The sequence below is a fragment of the Corylus avellana genome, chromosome ca8 (assembly GCF_901000735.1).
Source record: "Corylus avellana chromosome ca8, CavTom2PMs-1.0".
Lineage (NCBI taxonomy): Eukaryota > Viridiplantae > Streptophyta > Magnoliopsida > Fagales > Betulaceae > Corylus > Corylus avellana.
Genome location: NC_081548.1, coordinates 18,269,618 through 18,289,740, shown reverse-complemented (window position 1 = coordinate 18,289,740; position 20,123 = coordinate 18,269,618). Strand labels below are relative to the sequence as shown.

At 34.7% G+C, this 20,123-nt stretch overlaps 2 protein-coding genes across 2 annotated transcripts; both read left to right on the top strand.

The window, feature by feature from the left end:
• The first annotated feature begins 7,316 nt into the window (after positions 1-7,316).
• On the top strand, positions 7,317-8,112 carry LOC132190056 (protein GLUTAMINE DUMPER 2). Its single transcript, XM_059604936.1, has one exon. The coding sequence runs from the start codon at positions 7,401-7,403 to the stop codon at positions 7,917-7,919; it is 519 nt and encodes a 172-aa protein (XP_059460919.1). The 5' UTR covers positions 7,317-7,400; the 3' UTR covers positions 7,920-8,112.
• A 6,378-nt stretch (positions 8,113-14,490) lies between these two features.
• LOC132190973 (PTI1-like tyrosine-protein kinase At3g15890) lies at positions 14,491-17,592 on the top strand. Its single transcript, XM_059605997.1, has 6 exons — positions 14,491-14,514; positions 14,612-14,655; positions 14,729-14,879; positions 15,381-15,643; positions 16,022-16,236; positions 17,102-17,592. The coding sequence occupies exons 1-6, from the start codon at positions 14,491-14,493 to the stop codon at positions 17,590-17,592; spliced, it is 1,188 nt and encodes a 395-aa protein (XP_059461980.1).
• Positions 17,593-20,123: the final 2,531 nt, after the last annotated feature.

The window sequence follows — 20,123 nt, the reverse complement described above, 5'->3', positions numbered from 1 at the left end:
GAAATTTTGAACTATTCAGTTACTTATATCGACAGATGAAACCCGCTTACTTAAAAATAATTTGCTAACAATTTGAACGGATAATTATTCCAATCGGCACATGGCACCTAAATTAGTGAAGATAAACCTCCTATCTAGCATAGGTCCTAGCTAGCTAAATGATGCTCTAGCTTCATGCCATGCCTTTTGGTGTTTTTTTTTTTTTTTTTTTTTTTTGTTTAATCATCTGTGGGTGTGAATGACAAGAGAATCACATGCCAAGAGTAGCACCTCGTAGGGGATTAATTAATAAAGTGTTAGCAAATACATTTTTCACTATAAATATATACCTTATGCGTACAAGTATTTGCTTGCTACTTTAATGAGTTACTTTTATGATCATTTTATGAGTTCCTTTTAGGGTTTTGTGCCTTTGCCTACTTTTTTCTTTTGTTTTTTCTCTGTTTTATCGATATCCCTTGTGTGTACTCCTCCTCCCACATGCCGTATCTTTATGTTACTATCTATGGTTTCTCTCAACTTTTTGCTCAAAAGTTTTTTAGGCTCGAGAATTTGGTACGTTTCTTAGCACATCTTGTGGATGTACAATGTCGGAATCTTACTTCAGCTCAGCTCATGTTATCTCATACTTTATATGGATGAATATATTATCTAGATACCATAGGAAATAATAATTTATGTAAACTCCACATGTGTAAAGTAGGAGATAGCATTACTATAATTCTATTAAATATTTATCTAATAATATTGATGTACGTGGTACCCCCAATTAATCATTAGATCAATCATTTGAGAAGTAAAAAAAGATAAATGTTGTTTCTCCATCTCTCATTCGGTTGAAACTAGTTGCTCATATTCTCTCAGATATAGAGAGCGTAATACTACAATACTAGTAGTTGACCGAGTAGTTGGATGACTTGGATCAGAGTGAACGGAGCAAACAGTACAGGGTATTTTGGGGTTTTCCAAAATACGTCCGTACAATTAAAATTTTTTTCTATAAATATGTTATGTTGTAACCCTGAATTATTATATCGTGAAATATAGCCGCACTTTTCTGTGGACGTAGGCACCTTGCCAAACCGCGTAAATCTGTGTCTTGATTTTCTCTTACTCTCTCTTTTTGATTCCATATTATTCATCATTGTTGTGCATGGTAACAATACATTCATCTATTTTTAAAATTAATTATTGGATTCTACATATCCGATGGATGATTTGAAAAAAAATGGATGGAGATGGAGAAATAGAATTTCTGATATTAAAAATAATAATAATAATAATAATAATGATTAGTTGGAATTGAAGCTAGTATCATATAGCATTTTTTTTTTTTTTTTTTTTTTCATTTTACAGCTAAAACAATGTACTAAGTACTCTTCCACGTACATCTTCTGTTTTGTATCGGATTTGGCTGTATTATTACAAAAAATAAAATTACAACATATTTCTTATAATTTTTTAGCGGTCCAGATTTAATTTCTCTTTTTATTTCTCATGAAAATTTTAAAATTAAATTTAAACCATTGTAAAAAACAAAATTTTTTTTTTTAAAAAAAAATATGTTGTATATATATATTTTTTTAATGGCAGTTAAGCCAAATCTATATGTATCATCATCACCCTTCTATCCCATTTTCTTTACATTAACTATCTTACATATTTTATAGATGGCCCCAACTGTTTGGTTGGATTTTAAGTATACATGCACTGCCTTTGATGAAAGTGGCCCATAATAAGTGCCCTATCCACATCAAAACTTTATTGATTAAGATGACCATTGTTTTGAAATGAGCTGATTAACTAATTAATTACTACATTCATTAATTTAAACCTTTAAGATATATATATATATATATATATATATGGCACTGTTCTAAGAGTAGCGATTTTCAAAAGCAAAGAGAAGTTGTTTGGCAAGAAGATAATTAACCCCACTTCACAAATCAATTTCTTAAGCAACAAATAAACGAAAAAAAAAAAAAAGACAGAGAGAGAGAAAAAAAAGAAGGCAGTGGCAATCCCACTTCGATAAAGTAATAATTTTATGATTGTCTTGGTTCCTTCAATCAATAAATGAAGTAGAATTATCCGATGCTTACTTTTTAAGATAATTATTCTTTGATATTTTATTATTATTATTATTTTAAATTATATATATGGTTAGTTGTTTCAAATCTCATAATTCTATAAATAGGTTAGAAGATACGTCACTCATGCATATATAATTGATTGGGGAAAAATTGGCACGTATGCCCTAGCTTGCCTAATAATTTTTCCTTGCAAATTGTACCATTTAAAAATAATAATAAAAATAATAATTGTTTAAATTTCAGCATGAATTTCCTGTGAGCGTGGCCATGGTAGGTAGGTAGGGTTGCCGACAAACTAAAACGACATGTCCTTTAAATTGTTCTTTTTTTTTTTTTTTTTTTTTTTTAGCTAAGCCAATTGCGCATGCATTTAAAAAAAAGATTTAATTAAAGACATGTTTTTATTTATTTTGTAGCATCAGCCAGCGTTTTAATTAGAGTATTTTTATAATCGTAAGCATCTTCATGATGAAATGAAGGAAAACTTTTATTTTATACTTTATAGGACTCACATACATAATGAGTAGATTCAGGTCATTCAGCAAAGCACACCGACAATTATAAAAGGGAAGGGAAGGGAAAGGAAAGGAAAGGAATATGTATATTAGGGTTCGGATATCAGTGGGCCTCGGGAGCCCGTCAATCGGGAAGTTCAGCTGACCCTAAAAGTATGTAGAATTGTAGGTCATTAAGGTCACAACAACTTAACAGTCCGACATCCCATAGTACAATTAGCCACTAAGATCTAAGTGCACCTTCATGAAAGGGACGCCACCAAACAAATAATTCCCCCTCTGTCAGCTCAACTAACCGAATGTTCATGCCATGTCGCCCCTCCTAAGAAATTAAGGGAGGAAATCTCCACATCAGGTAACAACTTCTTGGTGGGAGTCCCTCGAACCTCAAGAAGGCGTCTATAAGAAACGTCAGTGAACTTCATAAGTTTGCAATCTGACCTTTAACCAAATTCTGCCAAATTATCCTTTCATCTTATCTTTGTTAACTTAGAGTCCGAGAGACCTTACTGGATCTTGTCGATAAACTCTTCTAATCTCTTTCATTTCTTGCAAAACTCCTTTCTAAAAAAGGGTCTCGAAGAAAAGAGTCTTGAAGGATCACAATAGGTTTTTGCACCAACATACACAAAAACAACTCCGCCCTAGTTGTCAACAAAACATGAGTACGTAGTTTTGATCGAGTTTCTAGCTATAGGCCACTAAAGAGTGCCCATTAATCTATTATAATCAACTTAGGGAGACCTATTGTCAACACTAATGCCAAATGTGAGATAAAGTACAACATAACAATAATTGAGCAAAGCAAAAGAAGTTCTAACCTATTAGGAAAATTTGAGAAAAGAAGATACGTTTGGTAAACTTAATCATTATTAATTAATCAAAGAGAGTGGGATTTGGTTTGGATTTGTTTGTCACAATTATTCCCATTCATTTTTTTTTAAGCCCTTAAAATGGACCTACTAATAGGATAAGATCTTAGTGGATAAGTTAATATAATATGGATGCCGTTATTATAAGATCGAGCTTCCGTGAGCTCGGACAATAATTCTTATATCGTTAAATGTACTGACTTTAAATTTTAGAAATAATTTTTAAGCAATCTCTAGATTACATTAATATAAAGGGGCATTGTGATAATCTTGTGACAAATCAAGCCAATTAAAAGAGTTTTATTGAAGGAAGAGTTTGGGCTTCGCACTCTTTCTCTTTTTTAGGGTTAGTGCACTAGTTGTTGCAGTTGACGTGGCCTACGGGATGGATGGAATATCCGATATCCAATTGTCCTTGCCGTGTACGTTGGGTGGGTGGAAGCTGATGGTGTTTGACGGGACCCGCATGCACGCAGTGGTTGGCAATGGGGCCCGCCGTTAAAACGCTACGATTTGCCGTGTAAATTGCATTTGCAATTTGCCCTGGTTGAAGCACACAGAGAGAGGAGGCTGGCGGGGGGTTTTTTTAATGGCAGACAAAGCATTGGGTAGTGGGTGGGGCCCATTCTAATTCGGGGCCCCACATTCCACCTCTCCCTGTTGATTGAATTTTGGTTTTAAGTGACCACTTCCTCCGTCAAATTCTTCCTGCTACCAGGTTGCACGACATCATCGTACATCCTAGTTAAATAGGAAGGCTGTCATCATTTTTTTATTATTATTATTAAAAATCGGTTTTTTTTTTTTTTTTTTTTTTTTTTCTTGACTTCGATTGAGTCAACTCAAGCTTAACTTGTTTTTCCACTAATTATTACCGAGACAGTTTTATTTATTTATTTATATTTGTGCAGTCAGTACAAAATGATTAGATTCTATTAAATTCTCAAATAATGGCCATTTTGAAATTTATATATTAGCATGGTAAGGTTTTGAAATTTTGAAAAAATAGCTACGAGAAATGCTATTTTTTTTATTATCTATTTTCTATTCACATTTTTTTTCTTCTTCTTAAATTCCTTATTGAATATCCAGACCTATAATGGTCGATTTGAAAAAAATATAAATGTGAGATGGATGAATAACAAGTCTCTATAAAAATTTATACTATTCTCTAAATCCAAAAGAAGAAAGACTCGATGAAACCTTGCGGGTGGATTGAACAGGAACATGTGACGTGTCAACTATTCATGTACCAGATTATGGTTGTATCAAAAAACACAATTAAGAAAAGTGTCAGCTTAGGAATTAGTCTATTTGAAACTTTTTTATAATCATTTATAAAGTAAAGTTTTACCTAATAAGGAACCAATATAAAATTTAGTACCCATGAGTATCTTTATAAATCACGTACTATACCGTACTAGAATGTTACAAGTAGAATGTTCCACATTATACTAGAAGGTGATGCGAAAATTGTAGTTGACATTGTGCAAGCCTCAACCCGTAATTGGTGTAGGATTTGGTAGGATGATAGATGATATTTGTATGATCCTTCACTCTTTCATTGGGTGGAAAATTTGATATGTAGGTAATTGTGCGGCTCATAGGTTGGCTAAGGCAGCAACCAAATATGTCATTGATAGGAGTTGGCCGGGTGGAGAAAACTCCCGCCTGCATTTGTGATGTGATTTTGATAAAGAAACCTACTCTATCTAACCATTGGTTTTAATGGAATATTATGAATTTCTTTCAAAAAAAAAAAAAAAAATGTTACAAGATATAAATTCTATTCCTATTTTGTTTTTGTAAGTTGTATGCTTGTAACGGATATATATGCTACCTCCCAAAAAAAAAAAAAAAACAGAGTTAGCTAGGGGGTGAAAAAGCCGTTTCTTGCGCATGATCACCGTTTGCATGCTCTTCTATATTGTAATAACCACGAATCTACTACGCGCCACCATAGCTTGTCATGTTCCCCCAACGTCTCAAACAACCCACCTTACTCTTTTTGCAGCTTTTCTGAAGATTGAAACCGTTTCTATCATTTATCATATACGGCCCGCCCCAGATTTAATTTTGAAGTCGATATCAGGGTTGATGGTAGGATCACGTGATCTTTGCTAAAAGTTACCCACTTTCTACGGTTTGATGCCCTGATGTGGTCCCACTTACTTTACATTGTAGGTATACATAATTTAAAAGGTTGTTTGTGTTTTCCGTTTACCGTTGCAATTGGCTGTCGAGCATTCGAGTCCCATGTTATACGTTCCCTACACGCGACCTTCCATGATATTTTATATGAATGCAGACAAGCAAAAAGTTGTCTTGTTTTTTTCATTAGAGAAATTACAATGAACATGAGACCAGAGAAAGAAGAATACAAGAAATTAGAACAAGTTAATTATAATGATCTATATTCATAATTAAATGACTACACCTTTTATTAATTTCGATTCAATTACAACATACACATAGAATGAAATGTAGTTGCCAATAATCTTGCCCAATCGACTTTGATATTCATGTCTTTTGGTAGTCTATATATATCTCAGGATGTTTTAGATTTTGTTCCTGGTCCCAAACCTTTACAATTTGTTCTTTCCTCTTTTTAATGCATCTCATTTTGTATATTCCTCTGCCACAACTCAAATTGAAAAAAGAAACACACAAACTTGTATTCTCTTAAAACAAACATGTGCAGCCAGCATTTGATATAAACCAGGGGTAAAATTCACTTTTGAAAACCGACTTGCAAAGAGAGAGTGCTCAAGAACTTTTATACACATGCATAGTTAAGATTGTACTTAATTTATGTGGGTCGGACATGTACTATCGAAACATACCACTACGCTTCACAGCAAACATCTACAAATAGAAACCCTTTTTGTTTGGACAACTTCACTAATCTATCGGTATTCGACAACTTAACACGATACACATACATAGTAATAAAACATTTTAATCAAACCTATAAATTGCCCCTTTCATGGCTCGAATACAAAGCTGCCATCCATTTAATCTTACCATACTCAACGAGTTGAGTTTGACCACATACTCGACATGGGGGCTATCTCTCATAAAAAAATATGCAAACTTTGAGTAAAACTCATCATTAAAATCCGACTTGCAAATAAAGAGTGATCAAAAACTTATATACACATGGTTAAAATTGTATACAAATTATATGAGACACTTAAAATCGTAACGTCATGGCCATAATTTTGAATAAATTTGATGTTTATCCAAACAATAAATTTATATGGGTCCACCTCATTATTGTTGATGAAACGGAGACGGAACATTCCTAATTACATATGATCATATAACATGGCCCAAATTTAGATCACGTCACAAGGCAATGATGGAATGTGAGAAACCATTTCTGTGGCCTCCATTATTCTATTCTCAATTCAATTCTACTGTTCTTACCCCCACATAAACACACACGAAAATCCCATTAACAAGAGCAATCAAACCCCTCAATGGCACTCCACCGCTCTCGTTAAACCTTAAAGTTACAACATTTGTGTGGTGGGAGTAGTAAACTAAAACACAAATTTCTTTTTTCTTTTTCTTTTTCCTTTAACTCTTTTCTTTTTCTTTTTCTTTTTCTTTCCTGCCAAACGTCCCAGGATTCCATTCTCTCTGACGCCATTACACCATTATTAATGTGCCCCTGAGTGCGTTTCACTGCTCTCATAGATATCCCATCGGAAAAACTCTGCGGGTCCCCCCGATGGCCCCACTTCATGCATTATGACGACATTAATCACCAAAAACAAATCCACCCCACCATCCACGCTCTCCTCCTTTCCTCTCTATAAATACGTTTCTCCCCCACTTCTCAACCCACCACCCTCGCCTCCTCCTCCTCTTCTTCTCCGTCTCCGGCCGATCAATCGCTAGATCAAGGTCCTGCAATGGCTGCCGGAGAGCCTTTCAACGTAACCGCCAGGTCCCCAGTGGGGGCGCAGCCTCACTCGCCGTGGCATTCCCCGGTTCCGTACTTGTTCGGCGGCCTGGCGGCCATGTTGGGTCTCATTGCTTTTGCTCTGCTAATCCTTGCATGCTCCTACTGGAGGCTCTCCGGGTACCTTGAGGGAGACGGCGCCGCAGAGAGAGACCTCGAGGCCGGCGAGGGGAAAAGCGAAGACGACGCCCAGAAGCCCCCGCCCGTTTTTGAAGAGAAAATCTTGGTGATTATGGCCGGCGAAGCGAAGCCGACGTTCTTGGCCACCCCCATGTCTAGTAGGTCGTCTTCTTTTGGAGATAATAATTGTAGCAGCTGCGGCAGGGAAAACAAAGAAAAGGCGGTGGAAATGGCGCCGCCGGCGAAGCCTCAAGGTGGTAGTACTGATCATCATGTTGTTCAGGTACCACAAAGTGAGAACAGAGACGATCGTGACCAGACCTCCGGCTCAGCTGATCAGACCCATTGATCTCTTTTTTTTTTTTTTTTTTTTTCTGGTTTTCTTGTGGGAGCTCATGCTATACACTGATACACATTTATGAGCTCCCAAACATGTTTAGGTTTCTCAAGGATGTAGTTCCTTTTTCTTCCCTTTTTCTTTTTCTTCGGGAAAATGTAAATATCTTTGAGATCAGATCGAAGAAGTACCTAGTTCTTCATAATTTCATAGCTCCCTCTCTCTCTCTCTCTCTCTCTCTTTAATTTTCTTGATTCTGGTTTTGGGAAAATCCAGAAACGAGTAAAGAAAATGAAAAGGTACGTGAAATTTGACATTATCCAAGGCAGAAGAGAATACGTGGGGATGTGGGATCGCGTGTCATAGAGGGAGTCGCACGTGTAAGGCTATTCAGGCGTAGTTTCTGTAGGAGTGCCTGATGCGGCGAACGGAAGCTGCTCAGCTTCCTTACACCTGTTAAACACAGGCTTTAATAACTCGCTCCATTTTTTTTGTTTTAATTATCTACACATTTATGGCTATTTGGCTTCTCTCTCCTTCAACTTTGCTTCTCATAATAATTCACAATTTGATAGAGTTATTATTAATTTGTTCATTTTTTTAAAAAAATTTAAAAGTTAATGAGACTTTTAAAATCACAATTAAATCAAAATTTAAGTATGATTCATTTAAAATTTAATTATAATTTTAAAAGTTACATTAATTTTAAGAAAATTTTAAAAGAATAAAAAGATGATACATAACCTTACTCTATTAATTTAAACAATAAAATTGTTAAATTTTTGTCTTAGTAGGTTACCGTGTTGTTTCTGGTCGGTACAAAGGAAATGGGTCTTTAATTGTTGGCCAAGCAAAATAAGTATTATGATTATTATTATTATTTGTTCTAGCTTAGGTACACAAGCAAAAGTGTATGTTTTGAGAATGGTGAACCGCAATGGAGCTGCACACATAAGCATGGTGGTGAGACACATATATATGTATATCATACTATATAAGCCACGACTAGAAAATTTATGGGCTAGGATAGTTGGACTTTCATTGGGTGGTGTAAATTGAAAAAGATGGTAAACGCACAACAATGATTGGAAACAGTGCCTCATTGTGCTTCAAATAGCGAGCCACCCAAGAAAATGATGCTGCATTCTTAGCCAATTAAGGTTCTCTACTATTTGGATAGAGATTTTTATCAGCTTTTCACCATATTGAAATGGAGAGAACTTTTATAGAATTCACATCTGAAATTACAATTGAGACAGATGAACCCTAAAAGAATCTTGAATTCATGCTGAAGATTCATACTGAATTTTTGTAAAATTCCACATTAAATGAAGATATTATAATAAATTTCGATCGGATAAAGTTCACTTAACCCTCTCAAACTATCACCCTAGTGACAATCTACTCCCCAAATTATCACTTGCGACAATTTACCTTCTAAACTACCAAAACAATGACAATTTACCCCTACTTTTAAAAAATGACAAAATTATCCTTACTAAAATAAAAACAAAAATACTAAAATTTATTTTCAAAATTTTAAGGGTATTTTTGTCTTATTGAAAATTATATAGGGATAATTTCGTCACTTTGCTAGTATTGAGGGGTACATTGTTGTTGTTTTGATAGTTTGAGAAGTAAATTGTCGCAATTGATAGTTTGGAGAGTATATTGTTATTGAGGTAGTAGTTTAAAGGGGATAAATAGACTTTACCCATTTTGATTTCTTTGTTCTGAATTTAAAATAGGTTATATTGGTCATGAAATTCCACATTAAATGCTCAATTTGAATAACCAGAGAATCAAATTAAAAATTAAAAAATTAAAAATTAAAAATTAAATTAAAAAAATAAAACCACAATGCAATAGATATTGCATGATTTATCTATCACATGCACTTAAAAATTCAGTGCGCATTTATGAAATAACAGAGAATCTATTAAAAGAATTTCGATAAATAAATAAGGGAGGAAGAGAGACGCGGCAGGCAGAGAATGCTTTTCCCTTAAAAATATTATCTTAAAATAAATGCTTAAATTTGTACGAGCGAGGGAATAAAAGTAGTAATAGCCCCAAAAAATGAAGAACCTTGTACGATCGATCTTTGGAACAATGAAGTGAACCCATTCTTTTTCTTTTTTTTGTCTCCTTTTTATAGTAAATTAATGAATGGCAAGTGTATGTGATTTTCTTTCCTAAGCATATGCAAAGTTCTGCTTTTCGAGTTTATCTCCCATGGAAGATAAAGAGATCGATGCTCTTTTTTTTCTTTCTTTCTTTCCTGGGTTGCGCTTTATATATGTGTACTTTATGTTGATTCCCTCTTCCAATCTAGGTAGTTTCTTCATTTTAATGCACCCATGAGTCACCCATTTCTTTTGTTTTATTCAGGTGAATGCATAAATCCACATATGCAGCTTTGTACATTAATATTGCTTCATCTCTCTCTCTTGGTTGATTATGGTGAATGCATATGAAATCAATTTGATAGCAAATCATACAGTAAATGTACGAACATGTCTAAAACATGGGCGGCCTACTTGATACATGTTCTGACAAGTAAGTCTCATAAGAACTCTCACATATTTACTGTCTGAATTGCTAATGATCTGAACAGTAAAATTGTTAAAGATCTCTGCCCGAAAATTTCCCTTCACCCTATACATAAAATTGAAAATGCGATAGAGAAATGTGATCATCTTGCTAGAATTAGAAACTAAATTCTTTTTTACTTTGCTCCAATTTTAATTGCACTTTAAAAAGGGAAAATGTCAGGCACGTACGTATATATTGTAGAATTGTAGGGAAAGGGTCGAAATTAATATTGGCACCTCTTGTATTTGGAGAAGAAGAGTGAAAAGGAAAAGAGCTTTAATAATGGCAAGTTGTCATAAATACAATGGGAACATTATTGAATCAAAATTGTAAACAAATAGATAGTGGTTTCTTATGTTATTGTCAGATGAACTTTCCTTCTCAAAGTTTTGTATACGTTGACATTTAACAATAATCAATAAATTTAAAAACTAGCATTACGGATGAAGGGACGAAGACCACTTCTTGTTTCTTTTATTTTTTTTTTTCTTTTATTTTTTTTTTCTCTTCTGGTACACTCCCGGAATAAAGGGAAGATGTCAAGGAGATCTTTCCCACTCTTGATTCCTACACAAAGAAAAGCAAAAGAGGCGGGAATATTTTCATAACAATAATGAGAAGCGACCTACTAATTTGACAATGAATACATCATGTGCCTAGAGATAAGCTCTCCTAGAAACCTAATGAAAGGAACATCCTCAATGAATCATAGATAAGGAATAAAAATTTATAAGGGAAAAAATCTGACGTGGGATACAAATGAATGAAAAAACAACTAATTATCGAATTAGTGGTGGTAACGGCCCAATAAACAATATTGTTAACATGTCGATATAATGTCAGTCTTAATTAATGACGTGGTCTACTGAGAAATAAGTGGGAAAACTTTGTTCCCTTTGCTTGCTTGACCATATAGTCTTGTTTTGGTTGAAAAAACGTCACATTAATTAGCAATTCATAATCCACTTTAAGAACTCAAAGCGTGACCATGATCGAGAGTGGCATCACAGGCAATATCCATTAGCTAGAGTCAGCATCACATATTCCCTGTAAAGTTAGCTTGAGAGTTACACTTCATGACGTCCTTGTCTGCCCTACTGAGAAAATTGATCAAAGACTGCATGAACACCTCATCATGAACCTCACTGAAACCCTAAATCTCTCAATGGAGATCCCCATGGAAAAAGAAAAAAAAAAAAAATCCATTTCTTGGTTCTTGTGGTTGAAGATATGGTTCATATATAAAGTAAAAGTCATGGTGGGTTCTAAGTGGATGAGGCATGCACCAATAATTGTGACCTAAATTACATGCTTGATGTCAAATCAAAACATTCATACTATCATACAAATAGCAAAGAATCATCTATAAAAATAAATAAATAAAAAAGAGGGAAAAAAAAAAAGAAGGCAAGAATTAATGCACTTCTTTTCTTCCATATAAAGTATTGAAAACTACAAGTCTATGTATAATTCCACATGATTTATGTATCTGGCTAGAAATGGACCGTGTCGATTGAATTTATGGAACAAATAATGTTGGGTTGTTGAAGGTTAGTGGGGAGACTACCCAGATGATAAATGACAGCCTTGTGGGTGTGTATCACAGTGGCTTCCAATTCTTACGAGAGGAGCTCATTCTTCGAAGAGCAAGGCAACAAATTAGAAAGCGACAACGTCAATCACACTCCCTCCTCCTCCAAACTCAATAATTTCCTTGGACTCCAAAGTGGGTGTTAGAAAACATTGAAACATGCCTCTAGAATATAATAAAGAGTGATAAAGAAAAGAGAGAAAACACAGATTTCAGGTAGTTTCGCTTATGGCTCACGTTCACACGCTAAAAGCATTTTTTACTACATTACAATACAAATGGCTATATTTATAGAGTTTACAGATGATTTGAATACAACAAATTTCTTAATTTATAATGAATTAATCTCATTATGATCAAATCATCGTCAAAACCCTAAATTTAGGGTAATCTAATCTTCATTAATATCAATGGATTTCTGTCCTTATCAAAATCCTAAATTTAGTATCCCCTTTGATGGGTTCACTCTCACATTGCCGTAGTGCATGTATCTTCCATGGCTTTGGCTTGGGGAGAGTCTGAGGAGAAAGAAAAGAATTCAAGAAGGTGTGGGAGTTATTTTAGTGACAAGGGAAATTTTTATGAAAAGCGGTTACCGAATAATAACCAGCTTTCAATAATCGTATAACAAGCTGTTGGGGTTATCCAATAACCGATCTAGTTGTTGCAGTTACAATTATTTAAAAATGAATAACCGTCTAAACCGGTTACGGTTGCGGTTTGGGGAATAACTGCAACCACAACTGGTTGTACACCCTTATCACAAACACCTCAATCTCATCTGTGCAAACTCCTCGTCTCGCCCGTCTCAATTTAAGGCCTACAAATGTCTTAAGGCAATGTCAGTGGCCTTTAGAGAGAACCTGGCAATCTCACCCTAGGTGGCCAATCCGACGGAAAGAGCTCTCTCATTGAAACCATCCTCAGGTTCTGCTTCAATGTCCATGAGGTCGAGATGGGCACCCGCCGCCCCCTCATTCTCTAGACTGTCCACAACTGGCCTCTTTGCCCTCAAACCCTACAGCCGCTTCCATGTTTTCTTTTCTCTATGCCCTTCTTTCAAATGGATTGCTAAAGATTTTGGGAAAAATAGAAAGATAATGAAAAATATTGGATTTACGTAGGTAATGAAATTGCATGACGTGATGATCCTGACAAGGACGTCCACTTTTTAAGGAAGAAATTGTAACACTTCAATCCCATTGTGAACAAATAAGTACCTAATCACATAGAGTGAATGGTTTATAAAGAGACTCACAGTTACTAAGTTTCAATTACGCGCTTACTTATAAGGTAAAACTGAGTTTATAAGTAATTTTAAGAAAACTCCAAAATTGATTAATTCTTTTTGGATGATAAGACAGATTTGGCTAATGATTTTCGTAAGTCATTACACTCACGATTCTTCTGCTTAAAGAATTTGGAGCTTCAAATTTATGAAAACTCGATGATTGTGTTTAATTATGTTCGATGATTTAGATTTTGGATTTTATTGGCATTTAGTTTACAAAAACACACATTGTTTAAGCTTTCTCTTGTTGATCAAAACATTCGTTTAAATAATGTAGTGCGGGTTGCCAATTGCGATTTGTGAAACGCTTCGTTTAATTAAGTCATTAGTAGTTGCTCTGTTTAAATAACACGACACCGTTTGTTGAGAGAAACGCTGAAACAAATTACGAGGTTCTACAATGAATCAGTGTAATACAAATCGGATCATTTGTTCAGAGACCAATTGACCAAATGTTTGTTTATTTTATTTTATTTTTTTCTTTTACGTAACCAAACAGTACTTACGTTGAGACACTTACGTTGAGAGACCATCATTTGTTAATAAATGTTGATCAATGATTGCGATTTGTCAAATTGTCATTCTTCTTATAGTATTTCTTCGGTCATTCAAGTTGACTAAACTATTATATTTAGATTACTCTTGTAAATTAATTGTTTACCAATATATATAATTTTTGTTACATATTTATAATTGTAGTTTTTTTTTTTCTTGACCCCTCTAAACTCTTAATGATACATCATATAATTAAGCTCCTCATAAGTAATTAACTCAAGTCATATTAAATTTGGATGGCTGGATTTCAAATAGATGGTGAAAAAGATAGCCGTTTACAAAGTCTCTCACTTGGCATTAATGACGGACCATTCCACAAGATATTCTACATATGTGACGTCAAATTTGGCTGGTGTACTTAACAAATTAAGCCTAACAAATCCAAATGCATGTGTTATAATATTATAATCCCTCTTAAACTACTACTTAATTCCTCGCTAATTAATAAACTAATTGATTTTTTCTTAATCTCATTTACTTAATTAATTAATTAACATCCTCCCATTTGTTAGAGCCGGCCAATTGGTCGATTGGCCGGCATCACAAGTGCAATGACCAAACCAAACGCTGCTCTGGTTTAAAAGAGCAAAACCCAATACAGAAGCAGAGCTGAATTTCAAAATCCTACCGTTGCGAAAATCATGGGATCCTCCCTAAGCTGCTGTTTTTCAGAGATCCTCCCTAAGCTGCTGTTTTTCAGAGAACGACGATGAAGGGTACATCAAACAAACGTTTCTTTTTCTTTTCAACTCGAATTCAGCATTAAACTTCAGCGTTTCTTTTTTCTAGGATAACGACAATTGGCGGAGGCGCCAGTTCGTGGAGGATTTTCACGTACAAGGAGTTGCATGCGGCAACCAATGGATTCAGCGGGGACAACAAGCTTGGAGAAGGGGGATTTGGGAGTGTTTACTGGGGAAAAACGTCTGATGGGCTTCAGGTAATTCATTAATTAAGCTTATAATAATTTAGGGAAAACTTTATTTTAGACTCCTCAACTACAACGCGTTTTGAGAAGACACCCATAAATTTCAAAAACTCTCAATTTAACCCTATGAATTTTTCATTTCAATCAATTTTTGTCAAATTTTAAACGTTAAAAAAATGATAAAATGACGTCTATATCCCTGATTTTTTCATAAAATTCTAAATTTATCTTTAATTTCAAATTAAATTTTTTTAAAAAAATTAAAAAAAAAAAAATCGAAGAGTAATTTGATCTTTTTAGGCATTTCTGTTAAAAGTTAATGACATAGTAAATTAATTGAAATTGAAAATTCAGGAATGTAAATTGAGGGTTTTTGAATTTTGAAAGTCTTCTCAAAACGCGCAGTAATTCATGAGTGTAAAGTAAAATTTCTTCTATAATTTATATATGTGCCCGTGAAACGTACTCCATTTGGCCACCATTATTGTTGTTGCTGCTGTTTATGGTTTTTAGATAGCTGTGAAAAAGTTGAAGGCGATGAATTCGAAGGCGGAGATGGAATTTGCGGTGGAGGTTGAAGTTCTGGGGAGGGTTCGGCACAAGAATTTGTTGGGTCTGAGGGGGTACTGCGCCGGCACCGATCAACGGCTCATAGTCTACGACTTCATGCCGAATCTCAGCTTGCTCTCTCATTTGCATGGCCAATTCGCCGGCGAAATGCAGATTGATTGGAAGAGGAGAATGAAGATTGCAATTGGCTCTGCTGAAGGCCTACTGTAAGTTCAACCTGCTCCTTCTAATTATTGACTGAAACATAGTTGACTTCTCAAACATTGACTTCACAATCCACCAATGGGCGCTTAGATGGCTAAATTACAAAATACCCTTGAATTTTCGAGAAATTGAATAATGTTATTTAATAGATTTCTGTATAATTACCATATAACTTAATAATGTGGCAGTAAAATTCAATTTTTAGATCAACAATATTTGGGAAAAAAAAATGTTAATTCAATGACTAATTTTCATTGTCACATCATCCAGTTTTATGATAATTATACACGAGTTTTGTGATAAATTTATTCAATTGGAAACAAAGGATTAATTCAAAGATTGTAACAAAGTTTCACCTTCTATTGATGTTATAAATTTAGGTACTTGCACCATACGGTAACACCCCACATCATTCATAGAGACATAAAGACCAGTAATGTGCTTTTGGACAAAGATTTTGAACCATTGGTGGCTGACTTTGGGTTTGCAAAGCTTATTCTGGAAGGTGTAAGCCACCTGACTACCCGTGTGAAGGGCACTTTGGGATACCTAGCAACCGAATACGTCATGTGGGGAAAGGTTTCCGAGAGCTGCGAGGGTGCGCTCGAGCATACTGACTTGCGCTCGATCCAACTTCCTGAAAATGCACTTTTCCACTTTCTTTGCATCTTTCACTATAATACCACAGTTTTCCCTTAGCAACCTGCAAAACATCAAAACACCAAAACTAACAAAACATTAGAAAATAATAAATCTAAAGGCTTAGCAAATGCAAATTAATAGGTCAAAATATGCAATATTTGGCACTCATCAAATACCCCCAAACTTACATTTTGCTAGTCCCTTAACAAAACAAAATGAAAAACAAAATCAAAACATGAAACATAAATCCGCTGTCATGGGAGAGATGATTGCATTTAGCATATGCAACAAGCCTTTTAAACCCCTAGGCATCCCTAGAGGATGAGCGAAGTCTCGTGAGGGTTTAACATCAATGATACCCACAAACATTTCCATGCAAACACATGGTTCTTACTCATAAGCATGCTTAACAAAATAAAAACCACAATCACATCATCAGAACATTCAAAATCAATTCACTCATAGATGGAAATTTGAGACAACGCATGCTCCATTAAGTGCAAAATAAGATGAAAACAACCAAGGCTTAAGTCAAGATGTGCTTCATTTTTTTTTTTTTTTAATTATTATTTTTTTATGTTTAGGTTGTTCAATGCTCAACTCCCTTAAGCTTTCTAATTGACCTATGTAACGAGTGTTAGGCCAGTAACTCCCAAACCAAATGGTTTTAGGGCACTAGATGTAAAAAATCCCTAAGGGCTTAATGACTCAAGTCAAAGAGGCTACGAAGCTAAACTAGCCATACAATCAACCAATTTTGAATTTCACATATTTTTACGCTAATACTCAATGCTTAATGAGGCAACAGGTCCGGTTACATGTCTACAGTTTTGGAATTCTTCTGTTGGAGATCGTCACGGGAAGAAAACCGATAGAAAAGCTGCCCGGAGGGGTTAAGAGGACGATAACCGAATGGGCGGAGCCGCTCATAAGCAACGGGAGGTTTAAGCATCTTGCTGATCCAAAACTCCGTGGAAATTTTGATGAAAGCCAGCTGAAACAAGCTATCAGTGTTACTGTCTTATGTGTGCAAAGTGAGCCTGAAAAGCGACCCAACATGAAGGAAGTGGTTAGCCTTCTTAATGGGCATGAACAAAAAGTCAAGGTTATGCCTATGAGAATCAAAAGCATCAAATATGAGGAAGAATTGCTGGCATTTGATCAACCTAGTGATGCTGATGATCATGATGGTGGTGGTGGTCATGATGAAAATAATGGTTATGGGGTTTTTAGTGCCTTGGAGGGGCAGAAAATGCAAGACCCTTACAAGCACCGCAGAGATGGGAGAATTGATAAAAACGTCTACTAAGAGAGATTGTCTTTATTTATCAACGTTAAGATGCACATTTTTCTTTTCCATGGGACGAGAAAAAATGGTGAGAAAAATTTATGTATATTTTTCTTGAAGATACGAAACTTGAAAAGTGTCATGTATTTTCCTATTATGTTCTATTTATTTGATGTTGAGATATTATTAGCTAACAACCAAAAAGATTATAAAGATCATGAAGTTAGCAAGATATATATATATATATATATATATATAGAGAGTATTCTAGTAATAGATTTTTAGATCAAATCCCAATCATGCATGTTTACATTGTTTTTTACTTTATTATCGAAAAAGATGAATTTTGTCATCTCTTCCAATATTCCATTAGAAAGTACAACATGACATTAACAAATTAAATTAATATATATGAGATTCTATCATACTAATATTCAAATTATTATTTTTTTTTTTTTCATAATTTTCTTGCTGTATTTTCAATTAATCAAATCCATTGAGTTGAGAAAATTCGTATCCTGATCACGGGCAAATATGCATAAGTACACAGACTGGGATGGTTTTGGGAAAATCGTTTTGTCTACTTAACGTTGGATACGAATATATTTGCAGGTTAACTTAAGGACTTCTAATATATTTACCCAGAGATTTATTATTTTTATTTTCTTAGAGTAGACAACATTTTATCAAATTCTCTTTATGACATTAGCTTTAATGATTTATTGGCATTTCGATTGACCTAGGGAGTTTTTTTTTTTTTTTTTTGTGGGTTGATTCAAAGACTTATAATATATTTACTTAGAAATTTATTATTTTTATTTTCTTAGAGTAGACAACATTTTATCAAATTCTCTTTATGACATTGGTTTTAATGAATTCAAAAAAGTAGAGAAGAAATTTAATTTTAGAAGGGAAGAAATAGTTGATCCATTTCGGGAGATTTTTACCACGCTTGAGTGGGAGAAGAAAACTGAAGGACAAAGTTTTGAAGATGTTATCGAGAGTCTTGTGGTGATTAGTTGGCTCTTATTTATTTTCGGATATCACTTTGTTTTCTTTTCTAGGAGATCCCGAAAGGGAATGACCGCAAAAAGCCTCAATTCCATGATTGAATCTTGGTTTTGAGAAGGGCTATAAATCTTGTGTATGTTTGTTTTTGTAACCCACTATGCCACGTTAATAAGCTTGTTAACGTGTTCTAGAAGCCTTCTTAATAAGCTTGTTAGAACGAGTTTTAGACCTCGACCAGAAGCCAACCTTAGGACGTTTTTTCTTCATAAAATCCAACGTAGCCCGGTCTACATATATATATTTTCAACATATTGTTTGTATTGTTCATACTTTGGTCCTAATATAAATTCTAGGTACGTGTTCAAGAAACACTTCATTTTTATTTGGTTTTTTTTACTAGTTAGGCAAGGAGTGGAACTTATTATATGCTAGAAAGTCCAAAAGTGGATCTTTAGGCAATTTGCAAAGTCCCTCTTGTTTGTCAGATTTCAAGGAGTGGAACTTATTATGCATGCCACCTTTTCAATGGGTGCATTTTTCAATCGTTACATGAGCCAATTAAGTCAAGATTAGACTTTATATAAATAATTGCTTAATCATGTGTAGCATCAACCCTTAATCAAGAACCATTGACAAATGAAACGGTCAAACCAATATGGGTCTAAAAAGCTAATAAAACTTTTGACCGTCAAAGCTTTTGACCGACAATTACGTACAGTTTCAACCATACATCCAAAAATAATAAAATCATACTAAATTAAGAAATTCTTGCTTTCTTAATTTATATGATAACCAAAAGTAGCAGGTTTGTAAAGTGGAACGATGGCGAAAGTGAGATTTCTGACGCTTTTGTTCATCGTCGTCGCCATAATATTAATCTCAGATTGCAGGCAAGTGCGGGGGATAGAATGTTGCAGTTACTTCGACATCGGCAGCTGCAAACCAAGTCTACTTGAAGGAGCACTTACCACCGCCGATGATATTCGGTGCAACGATATGTGCACCAAGAAGAAATGTCCTAGAGGACGTTGCCGGGTTCTCGCCAGGCCAAATCCAACTCAGTTTTGTCATTGTTACTGTAACAATGAATGATTGATCATATTTATTAGAACAGTTTTCAACACGGTGAATGTACTTTCTTCAGGGTCTTCAAAAAATGCAAGGCAATATTGTCAATGGGGTCCGCGGAGAACCGAGGATACTCCGATGCTAAAGTCAAAAAGTTTCTAAGAGAAATATTGTGCTTCGGCGCACAATAATTCAATACGCTCAATCATATGTGTGAGGATATTTCAGAATCTTTTAGTACCTTATGTAGGGGCCTATTTATAGGCTTGGGCGGTAGAAGTAGGCTTGAACTATCTCTTCTTATTTGAACTGTATTAGGAGTCCATAGTTGAGATAAAACTCAACAGCTATCATGTAGAGATAAATCTTCAACAGATATCATGTAGAGATAATCTTGAGTAGTCATCTTGTAAATATAAGTATGACGTCTTTATTCCAATAATATCGGAATATAAGACTATTAATTAATTAAA